This window comes from Selaginella moellendorffii, unplaced genomic scaffold (assembly GCF_000143415.4).
Source record: "Selaginella moellendorffii unplaced genomic scaffold, v1.0 SELMOscaffold_36, whole genome shotgun sequence".
Classification (NCBI taxonomy): Eukaryota; Viridiplantae; Streptophyta; class Lycopodiopsida; order Selaginellales; family Selaginellaceae; genus Selaginella; species Selaginella moellendorffii.
The window spans coordinates 691,443-708,999 of record NW_003314297.1 but is presented as its reverse complement, the minus strand read 5'-3'; the positions used below and the strand labels follow the sequence as shown (position 1 = coordinate 708,999).

Below are 17,557 nucleotides of genomic sequence, written 5' to 3'. Positions count from 1 at the left end.
GACTCTAGTTCCCCTGAGAGATCGAATGGTCGATGTTCCCAATCCAAGTGTGGGTGGCACTACCTACTTGGATACCTAGCATGGCTCAACAGAACCTCACTCTAAGCCCATGGCTAGAGCACCCAAAGGCGGAAGGCGGGGAGAATACCCATAAGGCTTGCGTAAGGCCACGGTGTTCCAAAATGTTGCCCTATAGTCCCAGACTGTGAAAAGGAAAAGGGGCCATCCTCTAGTGTGGAGACCAAGGACATGGTCGTGTGAGGAAGAAGTCCCAGAGGACCGTAGGACTTAGTGGTCGGGCTTGTGGGCCTTGATCTAGTGGCAGTGTTGGCGAACACGGCCATGGACAGAAAGAGACTTGGTGGGGATTGGAAAAGGGGTATTGGGGAAGGCTAATCCCCATGTCTGTGGGCATCCTAAGGATGCTAAGAAGTGGATTTGGGATGATCACTCATGGATGGATGGCCCAGTCCTTAAGAGATAAGACTATGATGCAGATGGTGTTAGACCACCGGTGTGACCAAGGTGAAGGGGCATGGCCTTAGTGTAACGGGCTAATATGTCGATGGTACCTTGGGGCGTCGGTCATGGGATCAGACACGTGAAGCACTTGGACCAAGTGCAAAGGTTGAGTGGTGGGGATGCCATTTTCGGGGCTAGCAAGCATAAATCCAAAATAGGACTTAGGGAGGTTATGAGTGAGACTCTTCCAAGTGGTCGGAGATGTGATTAAATGACTAAAGTAAAATAGAAAATTTAGTCCCTTACAATTGTGATGCAAGTGGTGTTGGATCATCAATGTGATAAAAGGGAATGGGCATAACCTTAGCGTAATGGGTTGATATGTTAGGGGTACTTTTGAATGTTAGTCATAAAATCGGACATATAGAGCATTTGGACAAAGTGCAAAAGCTAAGTGGCATAAATGCCATTTATGGGGTTAGAAAGTCCTCAAGTCTAGAATAGAATTTATGGAGGTTGTAAGTGAGACTTCTCCAAGTGGTCGGAAGTGTAGTTAAGTAATTAAAGTAGAATAGAAAATTTAGTCGCTTATAGCTGCATGATATAATTTTAAACAATAGACCTTTGACCACTTGGAAGAGTCTCACTCACCACCTCCATAAATCTTATTCCTGACTTAGGGACTGTGAGAAAACATAATGAGTATTAGAAGATAAAGTCACACCTATATTGACCAATATAAAAAGGATAATACAAAACCTTTTGTTATGAAAAAAAAACTTAGAAAGTGAATACTAGATGAATCAATGCCAAATGTTGATGGTACTCCCAAAATAAGGATGGAGGGGTCATTGATTTATTTATATAAAAAACCTCTACTACTTATATAACTCCTTATTTCCCTGAAGAATCTTCGTGTTCAAACCTTTCACCACAATATTATGATTATAATGTTGTTGACGCTAAGGCCATCTAGAAAATAGAGAATGTCAATTCGGGAAATGCAAACAACACCAATACATATAGCCAACCTCATCATATGTTTAATAGTATATATCAAAGACACACATGTCTTTGCTTTTATTTTTGAACACAATCAATAGTAGTGTTAATTTCTATTAGAACAAAAGCATCTTCCATGGGAAGTGGAGTTCAAGCATATACAGTTATAAGTGGGAGAAGTGATGTCTCCTAACATCATGCCAATTAAAGAGCATCAATATAATGGCTAAAACAAGTGTATAAGTTCTATTAAGATTTTGATGAAATGTTAGCTACAATATTTTCAACTTGATTCGCTTTGACATATTTGATACAAGCTACATGAAAATTAAAAGCTTCAAAAACAAACACTAAATTGCATAATTGACATAAAGCCCCTAGCAAACATGATGTAATTATTGAAAGGCATCATCACAATTGTCAATATGTCTAAGCATACATTTGAAAATATTGGGAGAAGGCTCCAATCTGTATAAGTAGTTGTGCTCAAAATATTGTAGCACTATAATGCCATCGTTTAAATATATATGGAAAACTCTTGCAAACACCAAACATCATTTTAATAATGATAAATGGCAATCACAGTAAAATGATTAAATTAATGGTACATATCATCCCTAATAAATGATGATACCATTTGATTAATAGTACATATTAAGGATTGGTAATAAAAGTAGAAGGATTTACACCACACACTATAAACATCACCATCACCATTGAGTAATTATATTAATTGCTACTCCAAAGTTATAGGAGGAGGTTGTTACAAAGGAGGACGAATGAAAATAAAAAATTCAAAAGAAAAGAAATAGAAAACTTACAAAAATAAATGTTGTAAAAGATAGATTTAAACCAAAAGCATAAATCCAAGCACTTTTTAGAATAATAAAAACTGGTGAATACATGGAATACAGAAGAAATATGTATATTCAATTAACTTAAAACCTTAGTTTATTGATTAAAACTAATTCAACTATTAATGCAATAAATTATTTTTCTTTTAGAAAATGCAATTATTTAGAGCTCATAGATTTCATGAATATTCCCACTTCAACATGGTGAATGGGATCTTCCAAAGCTCAGGCCTTGTCGTGAAGCAATGCACTGCTTGTATGTGCTGCCCTGGCTCCCCAGTGCCATCTCGATGTGGTTGGGAGCTTCAATTGGGGGCGCCTTCACGCTGGTCGGATTCTTTGGCGCCGCCGTCCTTGTCCTCTATTTCGTCATCAAGCTCGTCTGCTGCTTGCGATCCTCCCCCCCGTCCCATGAAACTGATAGCGAGAACACATCAGTAAGATTGAGAGCTTACAGTTCTTACTTCTTTCTAAGATGATGAACAAGAGATCCACGAATTTGTAGGTCAGGACATTGAATGGATTGGAACCATGCGTCATCGCATCGCTTCCGATCATCATCCACCAATCTCTGCAGCAAGCACAGCAAACAGGACCGCCCAAGAAGTAAGATTAATTTCTCGATTCTTCCACTCATCCATGATACTGCTCGTGATTCTTCTCTGGATCGATCAAACCAAACAAAAAACCTTCACATCAAAGGTGTCCCATCTGCCTGGAAGAATTTCATACAGGCAATGCGCTGCGAGTTCTTCCCTGGTGCACGCACAGCTTCCACGTCGAGTGTATCGATCACTGGCTGCGCCAAAACGCGACGTGCCCGGTGTGCCGGATGAGCTTGCGAGAATCTCCCGACGGCACGAACCACGGAGGCGACACGCTCGATCCGCTCCATCCCAGCCCCATGCTGCGCTTCTCCAGCCCCGAAATCCAGTCCGCCAGGAGCTCCCTCAGCTCCTTCCACACGGGCGAGGGCGAGGACATCGTCATCCCGCGCCAGCCAGTGGCAAATCCAGCAAATCGAGCCATGGACAGATCGAGCGCGGTGGTGAGAGTCCCTAATCCGAGGCGCCAATCAGCATCGAAGGACCGATGGAACCTGAGGTACTGGAGGAAGAACTCCGGTGCTGGAGAATCGAGCAATGCGGCAGAGGTAACGATCAATATCAGCATTGATTTGAGGAGCGCTGGGCGCTCGCCGGGATCGGAGGGGCCATCCACAATCTAGCTCTCTCTTAGGTCATAAGAAAAATTTCAAGATGAGAGGTAACGATCAATATCGGCATTGATCTAAGGAGCCGCTCTTTAGGTCATAAGCAAAAATTTCAAGACGTTTTGAAATTTAGGGTTCTTGAGAATGAGGGCTGGATCGCGCGAGGTCGCGGAGAGCTGCCTGGATGGAATCACGATGGAGATGGTGGCGACTTACTGCGACAGGCTACATTCTTCCAAGCCGGATCTGGCCGCTCGCCGGATCGAGGCGATCGGCTTCCAGGTGGGACAGCAGCTCGCGGAGAGGTAAAATTTTCTGCTCAAATGCTTGCGAGGAATGTGGCTTGATCTGCTTAGATTGGTTCCAGTGGATCTGCTTGCTTGCGTGAATTTTCCTTTTGGATTGATCTTGTAAGTTCCAAATGTATAAATCTCAAGAAGGTGGTTTTTTCTTCTATCTTTTTTCCTCTTTCCAGATACACAAGAGATCGTCCGCGATTCACAGATCACTTGGAAGTCATCAAGTTCATATGCAAGGATTTCTGGGCGGAGGTTTTCAAGAAGCAGATTGACAATCTCAAAACAAATCACCGGGTACGCAAAAACAAACTTTAGTTTTTCTCGCTCTCTCATCCATTGCTGGTTTTGTTTTCCTCTTTTGTGTGATAACTCCCAGGGCGTGTTTGTTCTGCAAGACACTCGCTTTAGATGGCTAACTCGCATCTCCGTGGACTCGCCTCTCACTCCCTCGGAAGCCAACAACACCACGCTCGCCGCAGCCCAAGCCGGAGGAAAGTATCTCTACTTCCCTTGCGGATTGATCCGTGGAGCTCTCACGAATCTCGGCGTTCCATGCGCGGTTTCGGCAGAGATCGCCGCCTTGCCTGCTTGTAAGTAGAGGACTCCACTCTTTCTCTTGCTTGTCTAATCTTTTCACCTCTTCTCTTGAATCAGGCTCCTTCATCATCCGGATCAAAGTCTAACTAGACAGAGAAGTAAGCATTTCGTGTCGTGTCCTCCATTTTCCTTCCAGAGCGTAAAATTCTCGCAAAGATCGAAGAAGCTACTAGATATATACAAGGAATGATCCAGAGAATTCATACAAGCGCTGTCGTGGCCGTTTTCCAGAGGTACGAGGCCGTGTTTCTGAGCTACGTGGCAGCCAAACGACAATATGCCAGAATCTTTGGTGGTCCTAGAGAGGTATCATTCAATAGAAGTTTGACAATACGAGGCAGCCATACGAATATGGGGCTAGGCGTGATTGGTGCCTTGTGGCGAACTACAGCCTTCACACATAGACCATGGAAAAATCAAATATCGAAGATTGGATACAATGTTATATCCCAAGCCTTGTGGAATTTAATCACATTCACAAGGTTTTCCATAAAATATGATACCGTGGCGAGATCTTGTCCGTCGATACGTGACTCTATCCAGCACATAAATATGTTTGAGACTGTCCCAGCCCTCTCATGCTTTTCTCACGCCGCTCGCGCCTTCTCTCAGTCTCTTCTTGGAGCTCCTGGCGGCCGCGATTTGTCACGCTGTGGATTGCGCTGAGCGATACAGCAGGTATGGAGAGGGATCTTCTTCCTCTTAGGGCGGATTTGACTCTAGATTTTGCTGTCTCCAGGGCATGGAATCTCTCAATCTTCCTGGGATTTCGTTGCGGGTGATTCCAAAGGCCAAAATCAAGAATGCCGGCTCGATCGAGCGGCTGCTGTCCGGGAATTTCACATCCTCGAGCTACTGCTCATCCGCGGTTCGTAAATCGGCGTCACTACGTCACGGAAAGACAAAAGTATCCACACGGGCAACCATGGTGGAACCCGAGACTGTAGAAACCAGTCCTTCGGAAACTAGTCTTCCACTTACACTACAAGAAGTGGAAGTTCTTCCGGAAACCCGTCCCCAGCCAGTGAATTCTGGAAGCTCCTACTCGCTCGAATTTTCGTCTGGGTCTCAACAGGACGTCCAAGTTTTGGTTGCTTCTCCTTCTTCCGTTGTGACTGACAAAGATCGTCAAGTGGACAGATTTTTAAATGCGAGCTTGATAGCAGCAGCCGCGGCTTATGCTCTTGGAAAAATCGTGACGGTGGATCAGGACTACTGGCAAGTAAGTTTTTTGTGTTAGCTTTGTCAACTCGTATCTCAAACGTTTCTTTTCCTCCAGGGATGGACTTTCTATGAGATCATCAAGTACGCGCCAGTTCATAACTGGAGTGCGTACGAGGAGGCTCTCAGGAGCCACCCCGTTCTTGCGAAGATGATGATCAGTGGCATCGTTTACTCGATCGGTGACTGGATGGCTCAGGTACTTCAAAACTTTGATGCTTTTTCATTTTCCTTGTGCTAAACATCTCTGTACCTTTCAGTGCTACGAAGGAAAACCTGTGCTAGATTTCAGTCGAACGCGAATGTTAAGATCCGGACTTGTGGGATTTTGCTTGCATGGATCACTTTCGCATTACTATTACCATGTTTGTGAGGTCCGTCTTCTTCCGTGTTGATCGAGTTTCAGTCAAAAGCTTACGTAGATTGCAAATTGCAGGCTCTCTTTCCGTTCAAGGAGTGGTGGGTTGTACCCCTCAAGGTCGGGTTTGATCAAACAATTTGGTCAGCGTTTTGGAACAGCGTGTATTTCATCACACTCGGCCTCTTGCGTTTAGAGAACCCAGTGACAATTGTGTCTGAGCTTAGATCGACGTTCTTTCCACTCCTCACGGTATAGTTCCTCTTCCTCAATCCACAAAAGAATCTAGTTCTCATGAATCGTCACCTTACACAGGCCGGCTGGAAACTTTGGCCATTTGCGCACCTGGTAACTTATGGTCTCATCCCAGTGGAGCAGAGACTGCTTTGGGTGGATTGCGTGGAGCTAGTCTGGGTGACAATTCTATCTATGTGAGTGCGGGAAGCTCTTTTCGCTCGTTTTTGCTCACATCTAATCGCGTTGTTTTCTCATAACCAGGTACTCGAATGAGAAGGCTGAAGCACGGAGCTCTGAAGATGCTGAGAAGAGCTGAAAACCAAAGTTTTGGTAGGCCATTTATAAAGTAAATATCACAAACTTGAGGATTAGCTTCACTTCTCTTTGAAGCAAAGATCTCACTCATCACAATGCGCGGTGGTTTGCAGAAAGCTCTTACAAAGTAAATAGCACAAACTTGAGGATTAGCTTCACTTCTCTTTGAAGCAAAGATCTCCTCATCACAATGCGCGGTGGTTATCAGAAAGCTCTAGGTAGCCCTATAGCTCCTGGCAAGCGGGGATTCGAGGTTGATTGATCTCACGGAAGAAAACCTTGGAAATTGGATGATCCCTGGCTGCAAGAAAAGATCGAGCTTCCCCGGCAGAGGCAACAATTTTTTCGGAAACTGGAAAAAAAAAAAGAGAACTTGGAAATCGTCCTCGTGAGGTGGTAAAACAAAATCTCACTCCAAATGCCATGCCCATGCATGCGCGCGCACGAGGCTTCTTATGGAATGGGGCCCCATGATGGTGCAACCATGCGATGCCACTTCTGGCCAGGCACCATGACGTGGCAGTGACACGTGGGCGTGGCGTGGCACCCCACCTGCCGGAAGAGCGACGTGTCGCACACATTCCGTCATATTCCGGCCACAATTTATGATTGCGCGTGCACGGCGGACACCTGGCCAAAAGCGATGCCCCGCCAGGCGGCGGCGAATATTCCCCAGGGGTCTTGTCTAGCGTGTACATTCAAGTGAGCACGTGAGGATTCCCGCGAATATCCCCGCTCTCGAGTGAATGCGGCACGCGCCTCGAGCGCTGGCGGATCGCGATGCTGCGCAAAACGTATAATAAGCTTTTGATATGGAGTTTTGTGTTGGATTGATAGGCTTTTAAGGAATGGAATAGAACCAACATTCATGTGATGATTATACATGTTTCTTGTTTAGACATTTCGTTAGATTCCCTATGGTTTTTTTTTTGCCGCTCTTTTTCCCCGGTGGAGTGAGATCGAAGGCAAAGAACTATCTATGATAATAATAAAGAAAACGAGATTTGCTAATCCCGAGCCGGTCAGCGGGGATTCTGGTTCTTGGCCAACTTGGTCGGTCAAAAGTTGATGGCAACAAGAGAATATTCCCGATTCCAATTCGATCATGGATGTCTAGGTCTCAGAAGAATTATAAGCGCATTCTCCGCTATGTTGCTACTTCTATAGCAATCTCAATCTTAGCTCTGGCAATGCATTGACATTGTAAGAATTCACCATCTTCTTCGTCTTTCTTCACTGTCAAAAGGAAGTCCCCACCTAAAACACGAAGTCTTCAAAAGCTAGCCACAGAGAAGAGACAGCTTTATCATTCGCAAAAACCCTAAAGGGACAAAAACAAGTTCAAACCTAAAAAGTTGACTGGAAACGGCTTAACAGAAAAGCAAAATCCCCTGCGCTTGGACGGATTCGAACCCGGACAGGCTGGAGGGCGCGATAAATACTAAGGAGAAAAAAAACAGGAGCGACGAGAAAGAGAGCCTTTGCTTGCCATGGTTTTGCGTTGCCCGACGCAGGCATTTGCTGCTCTGGGGTGACACCAAACCCTTTCATTCAATGCTGGCGCGTTGAAATCGCATTGGACTTTGATGCGTTTCACCCACCGCTTTCTTTGAGTCTGCGCCTTCATTCCTCCTCCAAGGTCATCTTCGTCAAGATTATTCTTCCACTGGAAAAAAATCTCCGCTCGCTCTTCCGCCAAGAACTCTGGAAAGGTCACCAAGGAGAATCGTCCTGGTAAGTGGTGTCACTGAAGATTCGAGAGTAGTGATTGAGCTCTGTCCGTGTGTAGATCGCGTTCGCAATGTAGCTCGGTTTTGAGGGAGCGATCACCGATGGGCTCGATGGTCTTCTTCGCTGCTCTGGCCACCTTCTTCGCGATCGCTGCCACTGGAGCTTCTTCCTCGCCGGACTTGCAATGGCTGCTGGAGCTCAAGGCCGGGTTCCAAGCCGACCCTTTGAACGCCACCGGCGACTGGATTCCTCCGGATCGTCACCGAAATGGCAGCACCAGCAGCAGCGACCCCTGTTCGTGGTCCGGGATTTCCTGCAGTGATCACGCTCGAGTCACCGCCATCAATCTCACCTCCACGTCTCTCACCGGCTCGATCTCCTCGTCGGCAATCGCCCACCTCGACAAGCTGGAGCTTCTCGATCTCTCCAATAACTCCTTTTCGGGGCCGATGCCTTCGCAATTACCCGCCAGCCTTCGCAGCCTGCGCCTCAACGAGAACAGCCTCACAGGACCACTCCCAGCTTCCATCGCCAACGCCACGCTACTGACCGAGCTCCTCGTCTACTCCAATTTGCTCTCGGGCTCCATTCCCAGCGAGATCGGCCGCCTCTCCACGCTCCAAGTCCTCCGCGCAGGCGACAATCTCTTCTCCGGCCCAATCCCAGACTCGATCGCAGGCCTCCACTCTCTCCAGATCCTGGGCCTCGCCAACTGCGAGCTCTCCGGCGGCATACCGCGCGGCATCGGCCAGCTCGTCGCCCTCGAGTCGCTGATGCTCCATTACAACAACCTCTCCGGCGGTATACCGCCCGAGGTCACACAGTGCCGCCAGCTCACCGTCCTCGGGCTGTCCGAAAATCGCCTCACCGGCCCCATACCGCGCGGCATCTCGGACCTCGCGGCTCTTCAAACGCTCTCCATATTTAATAACTCGCTGTCCGGTAGCGTCCCCGAGGAGGTCGGGCAGTGCCGTCAGCTCGTCTACCTCAATCTTCAGGGCAACGATCTCACGGGCCAGCTGCCCGACTCCCTGGCCAAGCTCGCGGCGCTGGAGACGCTGGATCTATCCGAGAATTCCATCTCGGGGCCCATCCCGGACTGGATTGGAAGCTTGGCTAGCCTGGAGAACTTGGCGCTATCGATGAATCAACTATCAGGAGAAATCCCGTCCTCGATCGGTGGCCTGGCGAGGCTGGAGCAGCTCTTCCTGGGATCCAACCGGCTCAGCGGCGAGATTCCTGGAGAGATCGGGGAATGCAGGAGCTTGCAGCGGCTGGATCTCTCGAGCAATCGGCTCACAGGGACGATCCCGGCGTCGATCGGGAGATTATCGATGCTCACGGACCTGGTGCTCCAATCGAATTCACTGACGGGGTCGATACCGGAGGAGATCGGATCATGCAAGAACCTGGCAGTGCTGGCGCTGTATGAGAACCAGCTCAACGGATCCATCCCGGCCTCGATCGGCTCGCTCGAGCAGCTCGATGAGCTCTACCTCTACCGCAATAAGCTCAGCGGCAATATTCCAGCCTCGATCGGTAGCTGCTCCAAGCTGACGTTGCTGGATCTCTCCGAGAATCTCCTCGACGGCGCCATCCCTAGCTCGATCGGCGGCCTTGGCGCGCTCACGTTTCTCCATCTGCGAAGGAATCGGCTGTCTGGATCGATCCCGGCGCCTATGGCGAGGTGCGCCAAGATGCGCAAGCTCGATCTTGCGGAGAACAGCCTCTCCGGGGCGATTCCCCAAGACCTAACGAGCGCCATGGCCGATCTGGAGATGCTGCTGCTCTACCAGAACAATCTCACTGGTGCCGTGCCGGAATCCATCGCCAGCTGCTGCCACAACCTCACGACGATCAATCTCTCCGATAATCTCCTCGGCGGGAAAATCCCTCCACTTCTTGGATCGTCGGGCGCGCTCCAGGTTCTTGATCTAACGGACAATGGCATTGGCGGGAATATCCCTCCTAGCCTGGGAATATCCTCAACTCTGTGGAGGCTTCGTTTGGGCGGGAACAAGATCGAGGGTTTGATTCCGGCGGAGCTGGGGAACATCACGGCTCTCTCTTTCGTGGATCTCAGCTTCAATCGCTTGGCCGGGGCCATTCCATCGATTCTCGCGAGCTGCAAGAATCTCACGCACATCAAGCTGAATGGAAATCGGCTCCAAGGTAGGATTCCAGAGGAGATCGGCGGCCTCAAGCAGCTGGGGGAGCTTGATCTGTCCCAGAACGAGCTCATCGGCGAAATCCCTGGCTCGATCATCAGCGGCTGCCCCAAAATCTCGACGCTCAAGCTCGCGGAGAACAGGCTGAGCGGGAGGATTCCGGCGGCGCTAGGGATTCTCCAGTCGCTCCAGTTCTTGGAGCTCCAAGGGAACGATCTGGAGGGGCAGATTCCAGCGTCCATTGGAAACTGTGGATTGCTGCTCGAGGTAAACCTCTCCCGCAACAGTCTCCAGGGCGGGATCCCGCGAGAGCTGGGAAAGCTCCAGAACTTGCAAACGTCGCTGGATCTTAGCTTCAATCGGCTCAACGGCAGCATCCCTCCGGAGCTCGGCATGCTCTCCAAGCTGGAGGTCTTGAATCTGTCCAGCAACGCGATCTCTGGAACGATCCCGGAGTCCCTGGCGAACAACATGATCAGCCTCTTGTCGCTCAACCTCTCGTCCAACAACCTCTCGGGGCCTGTTCCTAGCGGCCCGGTCTTCGATCGAATGACGCAGAGTTCCTTCTCCAACAACAGGGATCTTTGCAGCGAGAGTTTGTCATCCTCGTCCACTTCCAGCAAGAGCAAAGTCATTCTCCTCCCAGCATGCAAAGGTTCGTCCAGCGATCCGGGCTCTACGACTTCCAGCGGAAGCAGGCCACCTCATCGAAAAAAACACCGGATCGTTCTAATCGCGTCGCTGGTGTGCTCGCTCGTCGCTCTCGTCACTCTGGGATCCGCCATCTATATTCTCGTCTTCTACAAGCGAGACCGTGGCAGGATTCGTCTCGCTGCTTCCACAAAGTTCTACAAGGATCACAGGTTGTTCCCGATGCTCAGCAGGCAGCTCACTTTCAGCGATCTGATGCAAGCCACGGACTCGCTCAGCGATCTCAACATCATCGGAAGTGGTGGATTCGGAACAGTGTATAAGGCGATTCTACCATCGGGCGAAGTTCTGGCCGTGAAGAAAGTTGACGTCGCCGGAGATGGAGATCCGACGCAGGACAAGAGCTTTCTCCGCGAGGTCTCGACTCTGGGCAAGATCCGGCACAGGCACCTCGTCCGCCTCGTCGGCTTCTGTTCGCACAAAGGCGTCAACTTGCTCGTCTACGACTACATGCCCAACGGAAGCTTGTTTGATCGGTTACACGGGTCGGCCTGTACCGAGAAGAACAATGCGGGTGTTTTAGATTGGGAGTCGAGACACCGGATTGCCGTTGGTATTGCCGAAGGGATCGCTTACTTGCATCACGACTGTGCTCCGCGGATCGTTCATCGTGATATCAAGTCCAACAACGTCTTGCTGGACTCCCGGGATGAGCCGCACCTAGGCGACTTTGGCCTGGCCAAGATCATTGACAGCAGCAGCAGCTCTCACACACTGTCCGTTTTCGCGGGATCCTATGGTTACATCGCTCCAGGTACGTACTTCCGTAATGTTTCTTCATTGTGTCGAAGTGCTATTATGCCTGTTGCCTGTTCTTCCGTTTTTTCTCCTTGCTGTTTAGATTTGCAAGTTCTCTATCTATCCAGCGGTGTTCTCATGGCTTTCTGTTTCCTTGCAGAGTACGCGTACACAATGCGTGCGTCGGAGAAGACGGACATCTACAGCTTTGGAGTGGTTCTCATGGAGCTGGTGACTGGCAAGCTCCCTGTGGATCCAACTTTTCCAGACGGCGTGGACATTGTAAGCTGGGTGCGGCTGAGGATCAGCCAGAAGGCGAGCGTGGACGATCTCATCGACCCGCTGCTCCAAAAGGTGTCCCGGACGGAGAGGCTGGAGATGCTGCTGGTGCTCAAGGCGGCACTCATGTGTACGAGCTCGTCGCTCGGGGACAGGCCGAGCATGCGCGAGGTTGTGGACAAGCTCAAGCAAGTGAAGCAGGAGAACTGGATAGTGTCGATCGACTGTGCCGACTTGATGGAAATCCTGGAGCCGTCGGATAGCAGCAGCGGCAGCGTCAGCGCGACAGGGGCAGGACACCAGTTATGAGAGCCTTCGACATAAAAGGCATGGTGGTGATCATGAAATGGCAGACTTTCCAGGTACGCGTGGTTTCTGGAAGTTTAGCATTCTTTCTCTCTCTTTACTAATGATTGTGTGCTCTTGCAGGATGAGCGATGATCAGCTTTGCGAAACAATGGCTTGGCCAGATCTGGAAACTTTGGTGCCGTGATGTGTTACTCCGGAAGTTATGAAGCTCGTCCAGGCCGCGAGATCTGGCACGAAAGGCATCGAGTCCAGCAGCTCCTGGGCTTGCTCCATCCATCCGGCTCGTCCCAGGAGATCGACCATGCAGCCGTAGTGATCCGCGCCCCTCGCGACGGAAAAATCCGTGCTTGCCGAGCGGAAGAGCTCGTACCCGATCTGGAAGGCTCCTCCATGGCTGCAGCTCGAGAGGAGGCACAGCAGCGTCACTCCGTCCCATCTCACACCGTCGAGGCACATGAGTTGGGCGAGACGGACGGCCTGGATGATATGCCCGAGCTGGGCATACGCCGCCATCATCGAGTTCCAGCACTGGGCGTCTCTCTCGGGCAAATCCTCGAAGATCAACGCCGCCTCCTCCAAGCTGCCGGACCGAGAGTACATCGTGATCAGCGCGGTGCCCACCCGGCGGTCGCGGTGGAAGCCCATGGCACGGATCTCCGAGTGGATCATCCTCCCCCGTGAGAGGTCCGCGCAGGCGTCGGCGATGGCAACGAGCGCGACTCGATCGATCGCGGCGCCCTCCAGATCCATCCTCGCGAAGAGCACCAGCGCCTCCGAGCGCGCCGCGTAGGCGGAGATGAGCGAGGTCCAGGAGATAGCGTCCCGGTCGGGCATGGCGTCGAATATTCGCCGGGCATCTTCCAGGTGACCGTTGAGCGAATATGCCGCGAGCATCGCGTTGCGGGCGGCCGTGTCCGGCGGTGTTATGTGGGTGAAGATGTATTCGGCGGAGGTGAGATCTCCGCGCTGGGCAAAAGCGGTGAGGATTGTGGTGGATGAGTGTGTGGATTTTTGGGGCATTTGCTGGTATGTTGTTTGTGCGCCGCGGAGATCACCCCTACTGATGTGTGAAAGGACAAGATTGGTCCACGAGGTGGTATCTTTCGCGGGCATCCGCTGGAATAGGGCGATGGATTCTTGGAGATTGCCCCGTGCGGCATAGCCGGCGAGCATTGAGTTCCAGGCAGTGAGATCATCGCTCTTGGGCATTGAATCGAAAAGAGTTTTAGCACGATTGAGGTCTCCCCTCTCTGTGTATGACGTGATGAGGACGTTCCAGGATGTGGAATTCCTCTCTGGCATTCGATCAAAGAGGCTCTTGGCTTGAGAATGATCCCGACTTTGGGCATATGCCGTGATTATGGTGTTCCAGGAGACAATGTTCTTTCTTTCCATTTGATCAAACACCTTTCTCGCGAGTTCGATCTGCCCGCTTTGGGCTAGACCTGTTATGATAGAATTCCATGACACTAAATCTTTATTGGGCATTTTGTTGAGAAGATCGAGCGCTCTATCAAATTGCCCATTTTGAGTATATGCTGAGGCGAGGGCGTTCCATGACTCTGGGCTGGGGACTGGGATGCGATCAAAGAGATTTTTCGCGAGGTCGATCTTTGCTGCGTTGGAATAGGCCGTGATCATCGCTGTCCACGACACGGAATCTTTCTGGGGCATCCGATCGAAGAGAGACTCCGCGCGGTGGAATTGCCCGTTCCTGGCGTAGCACGCGATCAGGATGTTGTTGGTGAAGAGATTGGGCTCGCGAATTCGCTCGTAGACGGCCTCGGCGTCCTCGACGCTGCCGCATTTCCCATACATCTCGATGAGGAGATTGCTGAGAAATCTGCTGTGGGCGTGCGGGGAGGCGAGGATCTGGCAGTGGATCTCTCTTCCTCGAGCCAAGCTTTTGGAATTCCCCGCGGATCTGACAGTAGCTGCGAGGAGAGCTCGTTCTTCGTCGAGAAGGGATCGTTCTCCCATTCTTCCCGCCGCGATCGGACGGTGAAGAGCGGCATTCTGGTTTGAATTCCAACGGTCCAGATTGCCTTATCCCCTGCCAAGAACCCTAATGGCTATGGCGACGACGCTCTCCCCGGCATGGAATCCCAGGTGCGTCGTCTACGAGGGATTGAGCGTGAGATCCTCGTTCTTCCAGAGCCCAGCAGCCATTCCAGCGCCAGCGCCACAGAATGTGGAGCGATCCCGGCGGAACGCGACGATTAGGGCGGCTTCCTCGTCGGGAGGAGCGACGCTGCCCCTCTTCTCCTTCGATGGCGAGTGCACGGGCTCGGTGTTCCTGGATCTCAAGGTCGCCAGCGCTCACACGGCCCGGGGATTGGTCCACAGGGGCGTGATCACGGAGCTCCAGAATCGCCGGCGCGGCACAGCGTCGACCAAGACGAGGGCGGAGGTTCGCGGAGGAGGGAGGAAGCCCTACAAGCAGAAGGGGACGGGAAGAGCGCGCCGGGGATCGCAGCGAACGCCACTGCGGCCTGGCGGAGGGATCGTGTTTGGGCCCAAGCCCAAGGACTGGGGGATCAAGATCAACAAGAAGGAGAAGAGGCTCGCGATCAGCACGGCTCTCCAGAGCGCGGCGGTGGATTCCATCGCGGTGGAGGACTTCGAAGAGAAATTTACGGAGCCCAAGACGAAGTTCTTCCTGGCGGCGATGGAGAGATGGGGCGTGGACGTGAGCAAGCACTCGCTCATCTTCGCGACTAATGTGAACGATTTCCTGGAGAAATCGAGCAGGAACATCAAGACGGTGAAGATGCTGACGCCGCGGAGCCTGAATCTCTACGATGTTCTTCGCGCGGACAAGATCCTCTTCACGAGCTCGGGGATCGACTACTTGAATCAAAGCTATGGTGTGAAATCGCAGCTGGAGGAAGAAGAAGAAGAAAGCGATGAAAGCGAGGAGGAGGAGGAGGAGGACGAGGATGGTGAAGAAGAAATCGAGGAAGATCAAGGCGACGACGAAGAAGATCAAAGTTCTTGAAACAGGGGATTTCACAAGAGCCCTAAAACAGAGGATATTTTGAGAAGAACCCTAAAAACAGAGGATATTTTGTGCATTTGCTTGTTCGAATCCCCGGGCCAAAAACCCTAAGCGAGGGCCAGCGATCCGCGAGCGCCATGTAAGGATTCCTCCTCTAGGCATTCCTGGATCCATCGCCGGGCACGGCGCGCAGGGTTTTCGCGCAGGAAATCCATGGGCGCCTCTTGGAGCTCTGCGGATCCGGGAGGGAATTCCCGGCCTGGAGGCGCCGGTAATGCAGCGGCCATTCCTTCGATCGGCAGCAGCGGCGACTCTTCGAAGCGCCAGAGGCGCATCGCGGGGGAGCACCAGTGGCAGTTGATTCCAGGGCTTCCGGACGAGGTCGCGATGCACGCCCTGGCGCGGGTGCCGCGCTCGCGGCATCCGGCGATGAAGCTCGTGTGTAGCTCGTGGCGGCAGGTCATGAGCTCGAGCGAGATCTTCCGGCTGAGGCGCGAGCTGGGCGTGGTGGAGGAGTGGCTCTACGTGCTCATGAAAGACAAGGAGGAGGAATTGGTGTGGTTTGCGCTTGATCCACTCACGGCCCAGTGGCGGAGATTGCCGCCCATGCCCGACGTGGATCATCACCAGCACCATCGCCAGCAGCAGCAGGAAAGAGATCTCGCCGGATGGAGCTTGTGGGAGCTCGGCTCTTCCATCTCCGGGATGGTGAGGTCGCTGTTTGGGAAGAAGGACTCCTCCGAGAGGATCCCATTCTTCGGCTGCTCGGCGGCGGAGCTCCACGGCTGCCTGTTCGTCCTGGGGGGATTCTCCAAGGCCTCGGCGACGTCCTCGGTGTGGAAGTACGATCCGCGGACAAACTCCTGGAGCAAGGCCGCCGCCATGGGGACCGCGCGAGCTTACTGCAAGACGGGGCTGGTGGATGGCAACTTGTACGCTGTGGGTGGCGTGAACCGTGGCCGGAATGGCCTCACTCCACTCCAGTCGGCGGAGGTTTACGATCCGGAGGCCGACGCCTGGAGCGCGATCCCCAGCATGCCGTTCGTGGGCGCCCAAGTTCTTCCCACGGCGTTCGTGACGGACATACTCAAGCCCATCGCCACCGGGATGGCGGCGTTCCGGGGGAAGCTGTGGGTGCCGCAGTCGCTTTACTCGTGGCCCTTCTTCGTGGACGTTGGTGGCGAGGTGTTTGATCCGGTGTCCGGGAGGTGGGAGGAGATGCCGCGCGGGATGGGCGAGGGGTGGCCGGCTCGCCAGGCCGGGATGAAGCTGAGCGTGGTGGTGAACGGGAGCTTGTTCTCGCTGGATCCGATGAGCACCGCCGAGGGCAGCAAGATCAAGGTGTATGACTTCGAGCAGGATTGCTGGAGGGTGGTGGTGCGGAAGGTGCCCATGGTCTTGGATCTCTCCACCGAGTCGGAGTCGCCATACTTGCTCGGGTGCCTGAGGAGCGGCCTTCATGTGGTGACCAAGGACGCCGGGAACAACGTGACCATTCTGCGGGCGGAGATCGACGGCGGGCGTGGCGCGGGGGATTCCGAGGCGGAATCGTGGACGGTGATCGCGAGCAAGAGCTTTGGCCGCGTCGAGCTGGTTGCGTGTCAAGTCTTGGAGATATAAAATGTGGTGTATTTAATGTAAATTTACGTATAAACGCGGATGTAGATTAATGTAATCGCCAGCTAACGACACTTAGCAGTGCACACAATCGCCGTGCGACACGTGGTCGGTCGCCGTCGGCGAAACTTTTTCAAAGGCGCGGTGCCACGCGGCTGGAGCTTGACCGGCGATGCGTGGAATATCTTTACGCGTCGGCAAACGTAGCGGAATATGCTGGCGACGGGCACGGTTACTTGGCTATGGCGTCCTTTGGCTATGGCGGCTAGGTTTTTTATTCTTTTGTTTGCCAGTGGCATGATCATCAGAGTTGAGGGAAGGAAGGCGCTTGATAGAATTGCTAGAGATTATGGAGACATTGGTGCTGCCGTCGCAAGATCAGCTATCACAGCACCAGTATTGGCAGAAGCGCAGTGTTATGGATCTCTTCTCCCCGCGCTCCACTCCT

General features: G+C 52.1%; 7 protein-coding genes across 13 annotated transcripts; 6 read left to right on the top strand and 1 right to left on the bottom strand.

Annotated features, from left to right (window-relative positions):
- Positions 1–2,488: 2,488 nt before the first annotated feature.
- LOC9653219 (RING-H2 finger protein ATL32) lies at positions 2,489–3,546 on the top strand. The gene is made up of 3 exons (XM_002978157.2): positions 2,489–2,755; positions 2,824–2,924; positions 3,021–3,546. The coding sequence occupies exons 1-3, from the start codon at positions 2,564–2,566 to the stop codon at positions 3,544–3,546; spliced, it is 819 nt and encodes a 272-aa protein (XP_002978203.2). The 5' UTR covers positions 2,489–2,563.
- A 92-nt stretch (positions 3,547–3,638) lies between these two features.
- LOC9653218 (trafficking protein particle complex subunit 6B) lies at positions 3,639–4,913 on the top strand. Of its 2 annotated transcripts, XM_024683214.1 has the most exons (5): positions 3,639–3,836; positions 3,888–3,941; positions 4,007–4,124; positions 4,207–4,420; positions 4,485–4,913. In XM_024683214.1, exons 1-5 carry the CDS (start codon positions 3,676–3,678, stop codon positions 4,511–4,513), a joined length of 576 nt encoding a protein of 191 aa, XP_024538982.1. In that variant the 5' UTR covers positions 3,639–3,675; the 3' UTR covers positions 4,514–4,913. The 2 variants fall into 2 exon arrangements, with proteins under 2 accessions (XP_024538982.1, XP_002978202.1); XM_002978156.2 differs by lacking the exon at positions 3,888–3,941.
- A 73-nt stretch (positions 4,914–4,986) lies between these two features.
- On the top strand, positions 4,987–6,986 carry LOC9653217. 4 transcript variants are annotated; one of them, XM_024683208.1, is made up of 8 exons: positions 4,987–5,105; positions 5,167–5,649; positions 5,707–5,847; positions 5,909–6,022; positions 6,085–6,258; positions 6,322–6,437; positions 6,505–6,573; positions 6,672–6,986. In XM_024683208.1, the coding sequence occupies exons 2-7, from the start codon at positions 5,170–5,172 to the stop codon at positions 6,557–6,559; spliced, it is 1,080 nt and encodes a 359-aa protein (XP_024538976.1). In that variant the 5' UTR covers positions 4,987–5,105; positions 5,167–5,169; the 3' UTR covers positions 6,560–6,573; positions 6,672–6,986. The 4 variants fall into 4 exon arrangements, with proteins under 4 accessions (XP_024538976.1, XP_002978201.2, XP_024538975.1 ...); XM_002978155.3 differs by having other exon boundaries at positions 6,639–6,986; XM_024683207.1 differs by having other exon boundaries at positions 6,505–6,589.
- An 863-nt stretch (positions 6,987–7,849) lies between these two features.
- On the top strand, positions 7,850–12,726 carry LOC9653216 (probable leucine-rich repeat receptor-like protein kinase At5g63930). Of its 3 annotated transcripts, XM_024683198.1 has the most exons (4): positions 7,850–8,292; positions 8,348–11,922; positions 12,067–12,547; positions 12,615–12,726. In XM_024683198.1, exons 2-3 carry the CDS (start codon positions 8,391–8,393, stop codon positions 12,492–12,494), a joined length of 3,960 nt encoding a protein of 1,319 aa, XP_024538966.1. In that variant the 5' UTR covers positions 7,850–8,292; positions 8,348–8,390; the 3' UTR covers positions 12,495–12,547; positions 12,615–12,726. The 3 variants fall into 3 exon arrangements, with proteins under 3 accessions (XP_024538966.1, XP_024538964.1, XP_024538965.1); XM_024683196.1 differs by having other exon boundaries at positions 8,348–12,547; XM_024683197.1 differs by having other exon boundaries at positions 7,850–12,547.
- LOC112349128 (pentatricopeptide repeat-containing protein At4g02750-like) lies at positions 12,627–14,474 on the bottom strand. The gene is made up of 2 exons (XM_024682919.1): positions 13,940–14,474; positions 12,627–13,744 (listed from the first exon to the last, which is right to left on the bottom strand). The coding sequence occupies exons 1-2, from the start codon at positions 14,472–14,474 to the stop codon at positions 12,627–12,629; spliced, it is 1,653 nt and encodes a 550-aa protein (XP_024538687.1).
- Positions 14,475–14,535: 61 nt separating this feature from the next.
- LOC9653215 (50S ribosomal protein L4, chloroplastic) lies at positions 14,536–15,550 on the top strand. Its single transcript, XM_002978153.2, has one exon. It carries the CDS (start codon positions 14,563–14,565, stop codon positions 15,490–15,492), a length of 930 nt encoding a protein of 309 aa, XP_002978199.2. The 5' UTR covers positions 14,536–14,562; the 3' UTR covers positions 15,493–15,550.
- A 34-nt stretch (positions 15,551–15,584) lies between these two features.
- LOC9653214 (F-box/kelch-repeat protein At1g22040) lies at positions 15,585–17,167 on the top strand. The gene has a single exon (XM_002978152.2). It carries the CDS (start codon positions 15,706–15,708, stop codon positions 17,110–17,112), a length of 1,407 nt encoding a protein of 468 aa, XP_002978198.2. The 5' UTR covers positions 15,585–15,705; the 3' UTR covers positions 17,113–17,167.
- Positions 17,168–17,557: the final 390 nt, after the last annotated feature.